The sequence below is a fragment of the Haemaphysalis longicornis genome, unplaced genomic scaffold (genome assembly GCF_048455015.1).
Source record: "Haemaphysalis longicornis isolate Haplotype H1 unplaced genomic scaffold, Haemaphysalis longicornis Haplotype H1 scaffold_5, whole genome shotgun sequence".
Lineage (NCBI taxonomy): Eukaryota > Metazoa > Arthropoda > Arachnida > Ixodida > Ixodidae > Haemaphysalis > Haemaphysalis longicornis.
Genome location: NW_027526385.1, coordinates 117,726,434 through 117,745,105, shown reverse-complemented (window position 1 = coordinate 117,745,105; position 18,672 = coordinate 117,726,434). Strand labels below are relative to the sequence as shown.

At 46.4% G+C, this 18,672-nt stretch overlaps 1 protein-coding gene across 2 annotated transcripts; it reads left to right on the top strand.

The window, feature by feature from the left end:
• Nucleotides 1-8,248: 8,248 nt before the first annotated feature.
• LOC144139380 (uncharacterized) lies at nt 8,249-17,986 on the top strand. 2 transcript variants are annotated; one of them, XM_077671744.1, is made up of 4 exons: nt 8,279-8,368; nt 12,046-12,200; nt 15,025-15,272; nt 17,210-17,985. In XM_077671744.1, exons 2-4 carry the CDS (start codon nt 12,155-12,157, stop codon nt 17,306-17,308), a joined length of 393 nt encoding a protein of 130 aa, XP_077527870.1. In that variant the 5' UTR covers nt 8,279-8,368; nt 12,046-12,154; the 3' UTR covers nt 17,309-17,985. The 2 variants fall into 2 exon arrangements, with proteins under 2 accessions (XP_077527871.1, XP_077527870.1); XM_077671745.1 differs by lacking the exon at nt 12,046-12,200 and having other exon boundaries at nt 8,249-8,368; nt 17,210-17,986.
• Nucleotides 17,987-18,672: the final 686 nt, after the last annotated feature.

Here is an 18,672-nt window from a genome sequence, read left to right as displayed (position 1 = left end):
AATAAATTATTTACATGCATTGAAACCCAACGAAAGGGTATTCGCATAGAAATTTAAAAATTGAGAAAATAACATGAAAACCATGTTCGCTGTGATGAAGGCATTGACATTGAAAGTGATGCAAATGCACTATCCTGCGAAAAAGCCACCCGTGGATAAATCGACATATCAATCTGCAGTGTTCATAGAGAGGACGCAAAGTAATACAGGAAAAGCCTACGCCCTCAAGAGTGCTGCCCCAAAAACCAGATATGAAGTTTGGATTGCACCGTCACTCTGCAATTACACGTTACCCCACCTCAGATCAGCTGCCGAGACGCAGGAATACTTCCCCCCTGTCTCAACCCAGATAACGGGCCTCCAATCTGTTTGCCTCCACTGTTGAGACTTCCACTTCATCGTGCGTACTCTCGACTATATTTACTCGTCTGTGGCGTAGATATGACCCCTTGGTCCTGAGAGGAAGACAGGAAAGCTGCGATGTCCTCGGCGAGTGTGGCACGCCCACTACGATGACGTTTCTCCGTATTTCCAGCTGCGAACAAGCAACGTCTCCACCTAGATTCCGCGTACGCGGTGAACCAGGCCAGGCTCCCGCACGAAATTATGATGAAAAAACTAGTCCCAGCTGATGAAAGGCCGTATATCCATATCAGGTGCAGATAGGCTCGCAGAGAAAAAGTGCGGCCAATAGGCAGGCGTATTTTCGGTACTTTGGAAGTACAGGATGCATGGTTTTATACCAAGGAATCCGGTTCGGTTGATTGCTCCCGTTCATAGGCGGTAGTGTTCAAACTTTTAAGGTCCAATTAATGGTTAGCAGGTGGGTACCAGCATTCCTATTGGTACGCGCGTGCTATTGGGTACCACTATTGACTCTTGCTTGGTACTGCCCCTTTCGACAGAATCAGGATATACGAATTATGAGATGTCAGGTGAGTTAACAACTTTGCAAAACGCACACATAAACCATCCCCCCTCTAGACAAACACACACGTAAAGAGGCACAGGCCTGTGCCTGCACCCGCAGACACTTTCAATGCTCACGCAAGACACGCGTGTTCAGAACGCTGCAGGAATCACTTCAATTAGCAGCAACTGTACTTTTACTTTATCAATCTGTATTTCCCTACACAGGTACTTTTATTATTTATTTGAAATTATTTCACACGTTCAGACGAACCTCGTGTTTGAAATTTGTCGTCCTAAGAAGCAGTTTCTGCAACGGTTGCCGACAGTGGAAGCACGTGACCCTGGCCAACTGGCAAAAAATAAGAAAGCGGGGGATGAAAGCGCGCCACATTAAAAACCACTGCTTCTCGTATTATGTTATCAGAACCCTCCGATTTTCGACAGGACATTTTCTCGTGGCACTCCAGTCTGCTTACGTGCTTTAAAGGCGAAAGCCTGGCGATGCGTATTAGCCACTTCTTTTCTTATACATTGTACCTGTGCCTTTTTCCTCGCCTCCGTTTCTTTGTCTTTTGGCACGGATTACTTCGAACGGCTTTTTTGTTCTGCTATTACGTGTTTGCCTCAGTTTTTTCTCTTTAATATTTTTGTCTTAGTGTGTAAATTACGTCAGCAAGCATACTGTAAAACGCCACAGGCTCTCAATAATCGGGGTTCCGCGAGGGTGGTGTGCACCTGTCCAATCCCCGTGACATCACGTTCCTGCTTCACACTGCACGCACTATCCTACAACTGTTACTTTTCAAATTCGCAGTGTTATGAAGTTTGTGAGCCGGGCACATTAGATCCTCAAAGCTCCCGATTCCGGGCCAATCGCACAAGTAGCCACCTGCTACGAAGGAAGGAAAAGCAACAAGGACAACAACTTTTTAGATTAGCTTTATTTCCTTGTGCCCTTTATCGCTATTGTTCGACGATGCTCTCGACAGTCCTTTTTCTTTTTATAGAGTTCAAACCCTGTCTTCTTTCGCGCCCTTCCCACTCCCTCTTTCCCTCGCTCTGGTGTCACACCGTCATTTTATTTCTCATCTCTCCCTTTACTTCCTTTCCATGCTCTCCTCCTGCCACACGGCGGTGACGCTGAACAAAACTCGTTGAAATCTGTCAAAATCCCATTTGCCAATTGACACGCGCCATTCATTGCATTGTAGGGAGGATAATGAACAGATGCAACAGGCCATCAAACCATTGGGGCATGCGAAGTACCAATATCAACCATGTGGAAAAGGAAGGTAGGATTATGTTCATTGCAGACGCTGGGGTACGCACCAAAGACGGGTCAGCGGAAGATGAACGCCATCAAATTCATGCGTGAGAAACGAGCTGGGTCATCTCAACGCTCGGACCTGCGTTCTTATCGGCTTCACCCGTGCGAATAAACACCTTAACCAGCTATCGGTGCGTCGACGGTCTCCTTGACAGTAGATGTAATACGCATTAGCTATCCTGCCAGTGACGTTTTTACAAAACAATCGGGTCACGCAACCCCTCGAGGGAAACTGTCTGCCGCGTTTATGATAAATAAAACACACGGTCATGCACCGCTTCTTTCGAAATGGTTATGCGAGCAGACGATAACTGAAGCGCACGCTTCGGATGAAGGAGGATAGATGCGCGGTAACAACCTGCGGAAGCGATGTCCGCCAAACCACCTAAAAGAAAGGCAAGGTCAGGGAAACACGTCTCCACTACTTATACTGCGCACACACCCGCTGACGGTCGACTGGTGGCGGCCGATGGTGCGGTCGCCACGAACGCTTCTGTAGAAGCTGCCTGCCTCTTAAAACCGCAGCGCATAGTCATGGAGCGAAATCCACCCCTAAGTCGCCGCAAACGGGGGTCTGTCACCAGACGACTGCACAACCAATGCACAGCACTTTCGGAGAGAGAAAAACGAGCTTGACATTTGTCCTTCGCTAAAAGACCTATTGGGGTAGATATATGCCTGCCCTGCTACGGCGGCCATTAAAATTAACTGTGCCACACCAGCGGCCGTCACGGCCCTCCCGAGACCAATTCGGCAGTGCAAAACCGTGCCCGAGTTGCCTCCGAGTTCTAATGTCAGTCAAATACACCCAGCCTATTCGTGGGCGCGACGGAGCGATCGAAGCCGCACCCGCCAATGGCATCTAGTTTGCTTGTGCGTAGCGTCGTAGCCATGAAGTCGTCATTTCATGTCCGCTAACAGAGACAACAACTTAGCACCAAGCAAAAATGAAGTCCCCATGCCACCATCAGTCAATGGTGCCACAGTCACTGTGGTGTTCGACCTGAACTAGAGTTCACTTTGACCAAGCAGCTACGAGGCGCAAAGACTACACGACTTTTCCACGGGAGCCTTTTTCATACACCATGAAAACACAGACGAGGACAAACGAACGAACTTCACCGTGTAAAATGCACTCGCCAGAGGTCAAACACAAACACGCTCTGGACACACGATGACTTCTGATAAGTGCCCGCTGTGCACACTCAACCAAGCGGTGAACAAAAGACATTTGACATTCGGGAGCGGGGCGCGTTCCGTTCGCTACAGTGAACCCCTTTGCTTACTTTGTTTGTTCTTGCGCAGAGCTGCACTGGGTCTACCCTCAAGCCACGTAGCAAACATAATTCAGTGGAAGAACAGAACAGCAAGAAAAACGGACCGCCCCGCGCCGAGCGTGGCCAACAGCCAGGCTGGGGATTTCGAATTTGTTGTGTGGTTCTCTAGTTCAGGCTAGGTAATGAGTATTGCCGATCTATTTCAGACGGGACTGCATGCGGACAATAGCACAAGTTGTACTTTATCAACTTAAGCGGCACCAATACAGCGCGCTCAAAACGATAGGCGTGCTGCGCGCTATTCCGGCGGTTTCGCTGGATGTGTATAGGCTGCTCCACTATGACTGCTTTCAAAACCCAAGCATCTGGAAACTCGGGAGCAGGCGAAACTCGGTCCTTCTGGAACAGCGTCCATAGTTGGCCTCCAGCTTCTGAAGCAGTGCAGCAGCAGCACGAATAGGGATTCTTGGTAAAGTAGCTGCACTGAGTTTGATGCCGAGGTTGTAGGTTAGAGCAGACTTAAACAGGAGGCTCGGCGAGAAACGTAGCCAAAAGATACGTACTGGTGGAAAAAATATTCTGAAAGATCTGCAATACTTTTTCATCATACTTTAAGTGAGCATATCCTACGCGATGGTATTTGTTGAGTGCAGCTCTGCAAGCCCGGCAGGTGCAGGGTAAAGTCAGCTTGCTTTCCCCAGCTTCCGATCGCTTAGGTCCGGGCCATTGGCTCAAAAATATATGCCGAAGATATTCGTGGTTCTCACCGCAAGCATTGACCAAGGGATGACTGCCATACCCATTTGTACCGTTTGTTGGGCTTGAGAGCCGCCCCGACGGGGGTCCTAGACACGTCGCGCTCCAGTCATAGTGAAAAGTCCGCAGCCGCTGAAAAGGTTGCCCAGAATGGCCCTATTGGTCAGTTATAAAAATTCGAGCTTTCACTGTTAACGTTTGCACGTGTATAAACGAGGGGATCACGTCAAACGAAAGATCTTCGACGTTAAGAAATAGTCGAAAAAGTTTCCACATGTTTAAACTAACGAAAATCCTCGGAAACAAAATGAATGGCAGTGCGCAGACGCATGTTTTAGCAGTGTGGTTTACTTATGTACGTTGAATGTTCCCACGATCACAGCGCGCTGCTCCGCCATGTGACCAATCACTGCTCTGTGAGTGGGTCCTTCTAGCCTTCCACCGGGCCGCAAAAACACTGCTACCCGCTTCTGAACAGCCGTTAGGACCTCTGGACGAAACGTCTGCGTTCGAATGGTCGTACTCTTTTGGCGTTCTATGACAATAATATAGCACGGGATTCCGAGTGCCCAACGAGTTAACTTCACCCTCTTCGGCGTGGATTGTGGTTGGAGATTCCCGTAATATAGGCGCCGAAGGCCCAGGAACCAAATTTCTTAAGCCCCCAAATCACCACCAAACGCCTCCCTTTCTAGCGTGAACCATCGAGTCTGAGTGGGTGCGAACTTACGGCTAGCGAACGATATGGGTCGTTCGGAGCCATTCTCGGCGCTCTCGGCCCACCAGGTACCCTCCACGAAAGCGCAGGCATCGGTAACAACTACAATGGCACGTGCGGCTTCGGCGTTTCCAGTGCTGTCGCTTAGTAAAATGCTGCGTTGAGCCCCTGGAACGCGCCGCCAGTCTCCGCCGACCACGGAATCTTCTCAGGAATTTCCTTCCCTAGAAGTTCCGAAAGCGGCCTTTGCACCTTCGCATAGTTGCGTACGAAACCCCCGTAATCGCCGCACGAACCGAGGACGCTGCCTAACGCCCTCTTAGTTGTTCGCTTTGTAAGCCCCCGTATTGCAGCCAGCTTGTGCAGCTCCGCCGCCTGTGGTTCCGACCCGACAATGTACCCTAGGTAGCGTATAGGTCCCAGAGCAACCTGGCACTTCTAGAGTTTTACCTTGAGCTTCTCCGGTCTAACGCCGCGAAGACAGCGCTTAAATTCTGCACATGCTCGCTCAGCTTTTCACTGAATATTGCTATGTCGTACAAATACACACAGGCGTATTCAGACTGGGGGTGGATCAGCTCGTTCAAGGCCTTCTGAAAAGTTTTCACCGCGTTATTTAGGCCCAAAAATTTCCACGCATACTGTCACCGATTGCATTTGAAGGCGCGAGTGAGCGAGCCAAAGGCGTTAGCGGCACCTGCCAGTAACCTCATTGCAGGTCCACAAAAGCAATATAGGTGGCCTGCCATACCTTCATTGCGAGCTCCTGCTGTCGTGTCATCGGATACGCATCTCGCACCGTTCCCGCGTAGAGTCTCTGGTAATCAACGCATATCCAGAGCGATCCGTCCTATTATGCCACGCAGACGAGGTAATGCGCGTGCGGACTATCGCACGGGAAGATTAAACACATGTCTTGCAATTTATCCATTTGCGCTGCAGTACTTCCCCCTGAAGAGCAATGGGGATGTGAAACGGTTTGCACGGATTCGGCGTGAAGCCCATCTATAACAGAACGTCGTTTTCACGCTCCCTCGCCACTCCCAGTCTGTCGTCAAACAACCAGGTGTGCTCCGCGGACACCTTGCGGATCCGGTTACGCTCATTCGCGTCAAGATGATCTAACTAACTAAAATAACTAAGGTCATGTCACTGGCGCCTGCTTTCCCGGATCGGGGTGCGCACTCCACCACCCCGAACGCCTTATCCTCCTCGAAAGCAACGCCTATCGTCATTACCCTACTGTTGTGAGGTCGCAGCTTGTTTGCGTATAGTAGCCGTCCGGTTTCCCTACGGCACGTCGACAAAGTATGAATGCTCCCTGTACCTCTCGGTTACCCTGCCAGGCCCCTTCTACTTCGGAAACATCTTCCATGCCTCTCTTATGAAACACCAACACCGCGTCCCTATCTTGAAAGCTTTTACTTGACGCCTGCATATTTAAATACCTCGCGTACCCATTCTGCTGTCTCGGTCCCATTAGTTCTGCTATTTGCGCTGTCTGCTCTAGGCGCTCTTACAGTTCATTCATGTAAGCGGACGAAGACGTGCCCAGGTCCGTCAACCCCGGCCGTTCGCTGTCGAATCGCGTCGAACGACGGCTAGCGACCCACTGCAGTCTATCATATACCATTTTAACGGCGGAAATAATACCAAATGTGTATTAGTGTACTATTGCTGTGCTGTACTAATCTCTTATTTACTTAATCTTACTGTATCATCCGCGTAGAGTAAAATGCGGAACACCACAATACTTCACCAGAGCTGTATTTCAGCCTCAGCCAAAACGGTGCGTTAATATTTAAAATTTGTAAAATGCTCTTTTTTACTGTTTTCTGGTTAGAAAGAATGTTGCTGTCCATTAATGCTGCTGCGAGATCAATTAACAGAGTGCCGAAACCCTCATATTGTGACGCAGTAAAAAGGATGCAAGCTACATCTAAATAAAACGTTTATTAGAGCGTACTTCTGATCCTCAATAAGATTCAAGAAAACGCAAACAAGGAAGAATCAGTTACCAAAGTGACGTGCACAGATGAACGTCGATGTACCGAATGCCGCGGCAAAATGTTACAACAGGCGAACAGGGCTGCATGATATTTCATACACCTTAATTGCGCTTTCGGGTTTGGTGAAGATTGAATGAACATTCAATAGCCTTTTTCACAGTTGCTACATGATTGTGTGAATTAAAAAAACTGTGGATGCACGTTTCCTGTGAAGTTTGTACGATATATAGTATTATTGAGAGAACTTGTGGGTTAAAATGCTGGAATTTCAGTCAATAATTAATTCTTCGCTTAATATATATCCCTAAACATAAATACAGGCCTACATCATTCTTCATGTCTGTGGGATTCAATTAACTCCAGGGCAAGTAAGCTGCATGACAGGTGTGCAGCGGCCACTACTCTGCACAGGGGCGTAGGCACGGGTTAGTTTCGCAGTGCCCCACGAAATTTATTCATGCAGAAGAATTACTAATAGTATATTGTTCTGGCACCCGGCGCAGTCTCTTTTATCTTAGTTTGTTATTTTTACGATGCACCCGCGAAATATGCTTCAGGCTATGCCACGGGCGGTGCATGATATTCCATAAATTCTGGCGCACATAGCCGGTCAGAATGACCCTTCAGTGTGTTTATTCACAGAAAATCGACCATTACTTTATTCAAATGGCATCTATTTCCTTTCCTGTAGCCAGAACGAGTTATGTCCCAGCCGGGTTGCGTTAGATGATACCACGTTAAATCGAAGCTTTCCGGGTGGCCACACTTTTTCCAGGACTGATTGATTGCTTTTGATCTTTGAATGCTGCGGAAATTATTTTCCATCAGCTTTTATCGAATGGTACAGTGTGCTTGACTCGTAGTTTCAAGCTGAGGAAATTAGTCTACAAGGTTTCAGAGACTTCAATACTCTTACCTATAAAGATATGCAAGAATTAATTCGGGCAACTAGTGAAAGAGGAATAATTGACGCTTCCGCCGAGAATTTGTACTGTTCTCCTTGTTAAGACGACTTCCAGCTGCATACAAAAGATCACTTTTCAGCATAGTATTTACTCGGACTACTAACAGCCCGCCTTCTGGAAGCAGAATTTTACAGGATGAGGTAAGCAACAGCGTATTTACTTTTTCTTTGAGCGCCAGGTGGAGGAAAACATTTTCCCACCCCACACTTCAGTCGGCCAGCGTGGTGATGTCAAACATTTGCTTTCACGCCCACAGCTTTCTGCGGCGTCCGCCAATCGGGAGCTGCCTCCCTCCCTTTATCTATCTGTGCGATACGACTTCCTCTTGCAAAACCCCGCCTGTATCCTACACATTCGACATTGTATGCCGCGGTATCGTTCTCTCTGGATCATTCCTGCGCAAGGTGAGTTTAAACTGTCCAATACGGGCGTATTTTCGGCCCTCTTTTTGACATCTATGTCTTTCACTTGTGCTAATGCTAAATTATCACCATAGGTTGTAAAGAAATACGATTGCACAATGAAATACAAATTATCAGACGTTGAACATACAGTCAGGTCTGCACGAGCGGTAAAATTCCGTCGCTTGACATGTCTAGCGCCAGGAATGGCCGCAGTAACGCATACACTGCACTTCGGTAAATCATACATAGAACAAACAGGACGGTGTGTCAGTCATAGGGACCGTGAACATGAGTTCACGCTGACACATCAGTGGCGTGAGAAAAGCCGGGAAATTTGGTTTCATTTCCTGATTTTACTTCTTTTTATTTATTTTACCCTCATGCTAGGCTACATTATAGAGGGGCCGTGTTACAACAATAAACAAATTGACTACAGATGCACTGTCTGTAACTTAACTACAATAGAACACTCTTGTAAAAAAATATAGCAGATACATTGCAAGTACACAGTGGCGAATTCACTCTGGAATATATATTGCATCTCTAAATTAAATATAGTGCTCACAAAAAATAAAAGAACAATCACGAGAAGCACTGTAATATACACTTATTTCCAAACCCGCACAACCAGTGTAAAAAATTTCCGGTAGACAGCGTTCCACCATAAGTACTTCGGTATAGTACGCTTACCTTACCCTTCTGTGAGAGTGTTTGTTACTACGGGCTTGTAACAAATCCCCAATTTTTTTGTGCGTCTTACGGGGAACACAAAATAAATCAAGGAATAAACGTATTCACTTACGCTAGGTATACAAATATATATTATAGACTGTACACTACATGATGTATATACTATAAGTTGGGTTGTTTTCAAAATCAGGTAAACCACCCAGTACCTACCACCAATATCGCTTTCTTCATGCATAAAAATACCTGGAGCGCAGCATGATTCAAAAACATCAGTCCTTTGAAAGATATGGGTAGACTACCCCAGTAATGGTGGGTCACGGACCCAATTTATTTACGCATGCATTCAGATTGAAGCAAGCACCAATGAGATCCGCAACCCATACTTCCCCGACGGTTGAATTGGCACTTGATTTAAAGTGCGCTTTTAACAGCATAAAGAACATGGCCATAATCGCTCAACGAAACAGCCTGGAATGTGGGGCCAAGACCTACTAGTACCTGCAGTCTTTCACAAATAAAAAAACCCTCTCAAAACAGGGTACTGCGCAACTGAACATCTTCTATTAGAAAGCAGTGGCACATCTCGGGGGGCTGTGCTGTCACCCCTCGATTTTAATATCACTCTTGTAGGACTCTCTGCCCTGCTTGAGCACATTCAGGGCACAAACTATGGCACATACGTGGGCGAGATTACCATCTGATCTTCCAGTGGTTTTCCGAAGTGCTTATGATGTGGGGATGTCGTCTGTGCCTTACTTACTCTTTAACTTCATAAAAACTCCATTACAGGTGCACTTAGCGTACCGGTTTCCTAAAAAGAGGCATGTGAGATTTATTTCTTTCTAAACATACGACCTTTTAATAGTCGATGCATAAAAAATTGTTTTTGGTTTTTTAAATCGGATTAAGGGAATTTCCAATTCGTTCTGACCGTTCGGTAACGTGATCTGTAATGGAAGAAAAGCAGGGTTGGTTACGAACTCAGGAACAAATACATGTAGAACAAATACGCACGAGTACGGGAAAGCCGTTTCAACACTGGACAAGAATGCAATGTCATATTTGGAGGTGTGGTCAGTTATGTCCGTGGCCAGATAGAGCTGTTTCTAGGTCAACGAGGTATAATTGTGTGGTACATCTTTGAGGGCTCATTAGCACATTGCAGGGAAAAATGCATACACGCCAAGAACATAAGGCTTGACAAAAAGAATTAATAAAACTGTCCTAAAATCCGAACTGTCCAGTGCGGTGACGCGTTTATCTTGAAGCAAAATACCCTGTGCTATGTGGCTTTTATATAAAGTTACCACAAGTCACCTGGACCCCTAAGAGCTCGTTATCATGTAGTGAATGCAAAAGAATTGGGGTCCTATCGTCGCACACATCTTCTATATATAATCTTCAACTGTTTCTCTTTTTTTTTTCATTCCCATGTTCGCACCCTTCGCGCGCCATCTGCTTGGTTGTCGGGGTGGTAACACGCATTTTTATTTAAAGAAGGTACACCGACGCCTTCTTGCCTCCGGTGATTTTAGGTGTGCAAAAAAAAGGAGGTAGGAAGCGCAGTGCTTTTCCAGCTGAGAGGAGTCGGCGTCAAGACGCTACTTTGCTTCCCTCTATTTGCTACTTCTGTTTTCGGCATGCTCAAATATCCAACCCCTGTTCTTAAACAATAGACAAAAGGCGTCCCTTAGTTCCAGCCGAAGTAAGCGAGCTACTGACATTCATCCGCCGTGGTCATGGGGATACGTGCTCATTTCATATCCTGGACGCCTCGCTTTCCATTTCCACGCGCACCGTATTTTGGTTTGAACTGAATTATTTTCGCTTACAGAAGTTTCCCCGGAACACGGCCTGAAACGTGGCATTCTTTCTCTCGTGTTTATTATTTGATTCATCGACAATTTTGTTAGTCATCCGTCAGCAATTACGTGTGGCATCTCTTCACCACCACGAAGCTATATTTTTGTCCGGCCAAGTTAAGTATTTTTATAATATAAATATTTTCATAAAAACTATAACTTTGCCATATTGTTTTTGTATGCAGTAAGCCGTACGTTCACCCCTGGGCGCCCTGTGGTAACGAAAAAGCTATGCTCGCAAATGATGATGTATATGGAACATAAGCGTGGTTTTATTTGCGGATGCGAAAGTCATTATAAAGGTGCAGCGGAAAGCTATGTCCTGCGGTTGTATTTCGTTCACAGTGAACAATATAGGGTTGCGTTCCCCAGGCTAATATGTAATATTAGGTTATTATTGTAAGAGGGCTGGCAGTCGGGCGACGAACAACGTTTATTGCGGTTTTAACGAAGCAGATATAGGAACGAATGGTGACGTAACAGGTCACGTGATTTTAACAAAGGGCCAGGGACGTCGGAGTGACTCAGCCGTGCTACCTATAACAAAGGTAACTGAGCCCACCGAATGGCCCAGTCACATGGTTACCGTTGTTAACGGAGACAAGGTTCGTGTTTTCGTGGATCGAACATCGCACAATCAAGACATACTTACTGAGAACTATCCTATGCCAACGTTAGACGATGTCGCTCTCAGGCTGGCCGGGGCGAAATTCCTTTCCACGCTTGATGCAGCTTCGGGGTTTTGGCAAATTGGGCTTAGCCAGTCCAGCTCCAAACTTTGCACAATGAGCACGCCGTACGGTGGCTGTCGGTTCCTTTGCATTCCGTTTGGAATCGCTTTGGCCCCAGACATTTTCCAAGCAGCAATGCACCATGTTTTGTAAGGCTTTCCCTGTGTACGGTTGTTATGGATGACATGCTTGTATTGGGAAGAAGGAGATAGCGCCGAAGACGTCCGAGTGACTCAGCCGTGCCACAGATAGGGCCAGTCAAGTTGCTTATGGACAGTTTTTTTCCCCTACTTACTTCATAACCTTGTGCAGTATATGGAAAAGAAACTATTACTATTACTTACTACTATACATTAGTGTTGTATAATTTACGCCACATTTTTACTCCCCTCAGGTGGAGAGGAATAACGCAGCCTTTAAAGGCATCTACACCCCAGCCACAACAAACGACTCTCTAGAAGTCTCACGCTAGCGAAGTCACCGGCTTCCCCATCTGAACGAAAATGGGAACTTCGCTTTCGAGTGAAGGAAAACACCCAATCCCGGAAGGTGAGAAAAGGTAGGTTACAAACAGGCGCCACCGACATGGGTAAATGGGGATCTATAGATGAAAGCGCTTTTGATGAAGCAAATACTACTGGTGACTTGACTGTTATTTTCTGTAGAAAGCAGTGTTGTGGGCAAGATAAACAAAGAGCATTTGGGGAACAAATGAGCGAGGGAGAAAACGTGTCCAGAAATCAACAAAAGATAGGTGAATAAGGGCTAAAGACGTCCAGCAGGTACGCGCGCAAGAACGTCCGACGATGATACTAATTAAAAGCGTTCCTTAATGCCGCGTAGGTGTTAAGAGTAAGGTCTTCTAATGTTGATCGCCGCAAGAATCTTTAATGGTGAGGGAACGAGTACAAGAACTGTAGCTACAGCACATAGAAAAAAGTTGTTCATGCCACTGTATATAGTTCCCACCGTATACTTGCAAACTAAGAGTGACGCGATATTGTAAAAGAATGAAAAGAAAACAATCGAGCACGAAGCAGCGACATCAGTGATTTTATATGCTTGTGCCGATTCCACAGAACGAATTGCCACAAAGTCACGCCGTATAATACGGGATCACGTAAGACGACGGACGTTTACCGCACTGGTGATTTCAGTTGAGCACAGGTGCCTCGCTTGCTGCGTAAGATAATTACGGTGACGATCATGATGATCATGAAGATAATATTGATAATAGGTGCACGTGCTCATCCAGGTGCACCAATAAAGATTTTGTCGCTTGGGAGGCACATCATAAAGAATTCCACAGCTTTAGTACGTCTCCCAGTTGTAGTCACCCGCAAAGCAGGCGCCCAAAGAGGCGAGAGACACTTTTTGTGCACTCAATTGCCAACAATCTTGCACTAAATTATGCGCATCTCGCCGTACGCCTGACCGCACGCCGTACGCTACTGCGAAATTCCAGTGCTTAGTTTTGACGGGAAAGTAACGCGTGTAGAGATATTCGAGTGCGCGCTATAAATTGCTTTGTAATGCTTGGCAAGCCTATGTGACAACCTGCAGTTTGAATGTGGCGCGGCAGAGGAGAGGGGCGCGAAAAAGTGAATTCACATTCCCGTTTTCATCTCTGCATGCTCCAAGAGATGTTAGATGCTCGGGTAGAAGATAGAAGCACCTTTTCTGGTGAACGGGACGGCTATTTTTGGCGCATTTAGATCATGTGCGACCTTTGTAGCGATATCTGCCTTGCCGCTGCCGGTTACGCCACAATATGCAGTCACGGCGTAGTAGGAATATATTTAAAGGTGAAACACCCATTTCGGTGGGCGCCAGCTGTGAAGGCGTAAGCGAAGCCATGAGTTTGAAGCCATGTGAAGTCACGAAGCCCGGAATGCGGAGGCGTAAGCCCAGTTGAAACTTCTGTAAATGTAACAAGGAAAGCTCGGCGAGTTTTTGCGGGTGCATAGTTGAACGAAGCGCGAAAGAACCGGTACCAAAAGACACGTGAAACTGTGGAAACCGCCGAGACCGTAAAAATGGGCGAGAAGTGTATTTGTTGGATATTTTGTATTTGTGTGTGCCCAACCTTGAAATTCGTTATCTCAACGTTACTTAAAAATGGGTTCGCTCTGGTCCGGCTTAAGTCATGCCTCACTGTGTAATTAATTTCATTCTTGTATATATTTTCGTGTTTTTCAATAAAAACCTCTGTTGGTAGTGGCGCGCAGTCTTATTGTATTTGTTACTTCCAGTTGTCGTAATGATTTCGCGCTTCGCTTCACCATTCTGTGGAACTGCTGTTGAACATTATGCTGGACATTGCGGCCATGCCGATTACCACTTAGCAGCGGTCTCCAGAGCACAGCGGCCTCCAAAGCACATTCCTCTAGCTCGCAAAGACAGGAGTTTCCTGTTTCACCTTACTTCTCATAGCGCCTCGTATTGCGCGTGCGGCAGCGGCCCGCATTTTTTTCTCACTATCCGCCGGGGTGGCTCAGTGGCCAAGGCGCTGTGCTGCTGAGCCCGAGGACACGGGTTCGATTTCTAGCCGCGGCGGCCGCTTTTCTGATGGAGGCGAAAAGAGAAAGCGCCCATGTGATCGAGGCTTTGGCGCATGTTAAATATTCCAGGTGGTCAAAAGTAACCCAGAAACCTTCATTACGGCGCGTCTCATCCCCTGTGTAGCGTCGGCGCGTTAAACCTCATAAGCAATCAATCAATCCTTTGTGACTGTGCTTTTGTAGTTTCAGCGTGCGCAACATCGACCTTACTTAGGGCCCTCCTCCAACCCTCCACCGTCACGCTGTGCTATTTTCTCAGTTATTCGAGGCCCTTCCCTACAATTCCGTGCACTACACGCGTACGCTAAAAATACATCCGAAGCTTTCACCGTAAAAATCAAAGCTTTACTGAATATCTTAATTTCCCAAATTGGCAGGGTTATACGTGCTTTACAAAATTGTATTGACTTCACCCCAACGAAGTTTGCCATTCCTCAAGGCGTCTAAGCATTTTTCATGCAAGTTCTAAAACTCAATTAGTCCGGAAAATAAATTGAGTGTTGGGGAATGGGCGAGCATGGCAAACCATTGGGTACAAGTTGTTGAAGTTAGCGATAGCGTCTCTGCAGGAACATAGAGGCGAAGTAAAGCCGTGTTTTGGATTTTATTACCAACTCTATAAAAAGGGTTAATACTGTTTATTAAGCTCTTCGTAAACATTTGAACCCCAAAGTGGTCAAGTTAGTTGCTGGCACCTCAAGATTACTCGAACAAGTGACTGAGAATTCACGTCAATAATTGCTCCCAATTAATTCCACAGCAGTCCTTAATACACACTCCTTCAATGGTCGCTAATAGATAATTTATTCCAGGTCCCTCTGGTCCGGACCGTTGCTGTGCGTACTACTGGACCAGGCCTGTCCAGGGAGGTTCTTTGGCTTCATCTAAATTATTGGGCAAGTCATGTTCGTCTAGCTCCGCTTCTGCGCACCACTGGGTGGTGATGTTCGAGTATGAAGATGAGGTGCTCGTGTGCGATGCTGTCGAATTGGCGGGAGAGCTGACGGGAAGATGTGAGTCTAAAGGGAAGGACGAATTTCGCAAAGGATATCCAAAGAAGGTAAGCGGGACCTAATTCGCTAAATCAATGAAAGAACTCCCTCAACACCATCTTGTGGAAAAGTTGATATACAAAAACAACTTTGTATGTGTGTGCTGGTGTTGGCATCATGTGGTGCAGGATAAAAGGTTCTGAGCAAGAGCTAAACCAAACTTGGAGAGAATACGGTCACATCCCGCGGTTTTTACGACCTTCCTTAAGTAGATTTTCCAGAATGCCTGCGTAGCTTTTTCTAAAAATAACAGTTGAGTGGGTGAGCCCTTCCTTCACGGTGTGTTTTAGCCATTTTTCGGCGACAGCAGCTGTGCTAGGCGATTAGAAATCCACCCAGTGGCTGTGGCAGTGGTGAAAACTTCTCGTGAAACCTCTCGTCCCATTGTACTTTTACTGTGCATTTTGTCAATACGTCTTACATCACTCTAAACCAGCAGTTACTGGTAACCGTTCGCTCGGAGATGGTGAAGAACAAGCGATGTATTTTCTATTTGATCAATTAGCACGCTGGTTCAGACGATAATTGTTGCATCGTTCCAAATATCCCTGTTTTTCCCCATCGTGCCATTTTACAATCCCCTATTATGAATCGATTACGCAACGCCTTACCTTCCTCAACCTTAAATTCAACCTTTAGAAACTAAGAGGGCCAGATGAAAGTAAAATTTCGTGCGTGAGCAAGAAAAATCGAGGCCCCCTTTTTAAGACAAAGACGGTTAAAACACGATGCCCTCTCCCGTTCAACTTAACTCAAAGCCAAAGTTTAAAATAGAGACAGCTTTGGCGATGTCGGAACGGCGCACTTGGGAAGCCATCAACTTCATAACGCGATTAACGCAAATTTCATTTCGACCACGGGAATCGCTATTTAAGCGCTTGACGTAATGATCATTGTTATTGTCAAAGAAAATTGGAATTCTAGCAATGCCTATTGGTGTAGGCGGTCACCGTCAGTCAGGAAAAGAACAGGTCGCTGCAAAAAACTTGGAAAGGGCAATAAACTTGTGTTCAGTACTTGTTTTGGACTTATTATGGCGCAAGCAACTGAGGTCGTGCCCCTCACGGTAGTGAGTGATAGTGACGGTACACAACTGGTCATTTTAGAAAGGGCGCTGATTGTCCGATCGCGAAAGAGCTATGTGGTACACTATTAGTTGCACGAAAGCAGGAAAGGCAGCATTCGCCTTGTATATTCAGACAGAGTAAAAGTTAATTCGGGACAAGGTCTGTTACAGGATCGCGGTGGCCGCTGGTTTTACCTGTACGGCGGCAATGTCAGTCCGATTTGCCAGAGAGGCTTTAACCTCCAGATTGGAGATTAATCTTAAACGGGGATATACTACAGGGAAATCAGTTTATTCAATTCTCAGCCATCAATTTTTCTCATTGGGTGTGCCTTACATAATCGTGGTGAATACATTTTTCTAATTGGTTGCGCCCAAATTTAGACATTAAGAACCAGTACTTATCCTGGCCTATTATCGGTTTCTCGTACATAAAAAGTATGCCGAGGTGTACATGGCTTGAACCCTCCGCGTCAAGAAATCATCCTTTCCATGGTATAGTTTTTGTTCCTTTCTTTACTTTGGCATTCTCTCGTCCCTATCGTTTCGCGCTATTCCCGGCCACGCAAGCACAACTCGCCCCTTCAGCTACTCTGCTTTGTTTAACTAAAATCTCCAGAAAGGTGCCCTTTGAACAGCAGAAATGCACAAATAGCGTCAAGCTTATACGGGGTGAGAACATCAGTGTTGCGTCGACATTCAATGAAATTACTTTCTGGCTGTAAAAGAAACCATGACACCAGTAGCCGATCTTCTCACCGCACAGCTCAGCTTCCGAGAATTTCTCATTGGTTTACTGCCGAGGCTCCCAACAACAATATCATTCGCACTTGCGCGTAGTCTGCCTTGAATCAATCGCATTATTTTGTTTCGTTTCAGAAATACCTCGGGGAGTACAACTTCCCCAAGGAATTCGTGAAGGAGACGGTTAAAAATATGATGAAGTATGGCCCCTACGACCCCCTTTCAAACAACTGATAGAAGTGGCTCAAGGACTTGCTGATGAGCATGGATGTAGACATCTCTCGCCTCAGTCCTAATGCCCAGACTAGCCTGCTGTCGGTTCTCGCCACTGCGTTTGCAGCCGGTGCTGGCTACGGCGCCTCCAAGGTTTCGTCAAAGTAGAAATCAAAACTGCAATGAACTGTATAATAGCTCAGCTTAGGGGGAGTTGGTTCATGATAACCGGTACATTTAGCTTCAATGTACAAAGCTCAAAGAACAGGCCTGAGAATAAACAGGAAAACAATGCGCAATATGAACTGAAATAACTGCTGATAAATGACACTTATATACCGTAAAATTTTGCAAAACATAAAAAATGTGGCCCACCCAGTCTCCGTTCAATCAGTCCTTGTGGTAATCCCGGGACCGGTCTTTCTCTTTTCCTGTTTTTGCATGCAAAGCTTTTGTTTAGCACCAGTTATTAAAAAGAAGGGTGAAAGTGCGGAGACACCTCTTCCCTCGCGTTAGCAGAATACGACGAACACAAAAACGAAAAACGAAGGAAAGAAGACAAGAAAAGAAAAACTCCCATAATTTCTTCGAAAACGCGTGGTATAACTTTGTAGGCATAAGTTCCGGCGTTCACGGCGCACAAAATTATCCACGGATGGTACACAGAATGGGGAACTGACAGCAACAAAATTCGCAATTATCATTAAATAAAAAATGAAAGCGCCCACTCACAAGTTGTAATCGACCGAACACGAAGCTCTTATCGTAGCTCAACCGGATTGAAATGAACTTGCGTTTGGTACTTTTTAAGTGTGGGAACTGTCCACACCCATGGACGAGACTCGAGCGTCAAGAGGAAAGAGAAGCTACCATAGAGGTCTACGTTTTACGAAACGTGGAGTGCGGAGCAAGGAAGAAGCAGTTTGTGCGCTCGGGACGCACATGACATAACGATGACAGCAGTCAAGGGGGATTGACTTGAGATCATTAAAGACAACGTCGGGCCGCAGCAGGCCTATGACGGTCGTTGGCGATGCTGCCATGATCTATTCTAAAGAGATTTACAGTCATAGTAGTATTGCGCGTGGCGTACTTGCTGATTTTTCTAAACGGCGAGCATTGGCGTCTGCGTCGAGGAATACGAGGAACTTCAAACGCCTCAATCTCCGTGGAGAAGACGGCTTCAGCTCTAACGCGCAGTAAGCCTGTAACACAGGCGTGACCTGGTTCTTTCCCGCCACTGCGCCGCCAGTAGACACCCTGGAAACTGCCTAGGAGCCGGTGAGTAAGAGGCTAGCGTTATCATGTGTATCTTCACTGGGCTTCCACACCAATCCCTCACATATCGTCTGTTCGGTTTGGTGGGCGTGATACGCAGAGACCAG

What these genes read in the sequence shown, in the direction of transcription:
- LOC144139380 (XM_077671744.1), top strand. Translation starts at nt 12,155, where the DNA reads ATGGGAACTTCGCTTTCGAGTGAAGGAAAACACCCAATCCCGGAAG. An exon ending in AAAACACCCAATCCCGGAAG is followed by an intron (nt 12,201 to 15,024) that starts GTGAGAAAAGGT and finishes AATTTATTCCAG; the next exon opens with GTCCCTCTGGTCCGGACCGT. An exon ending in GCAAAGGATATCCAAAGAAG is followed by an intron (nt 15,273 to 17,209) that starts GTAAGCGGGACC and finishes GTTTCGTTTCAG; the next exon opens with AAATACCTCGGGGAGTACAA.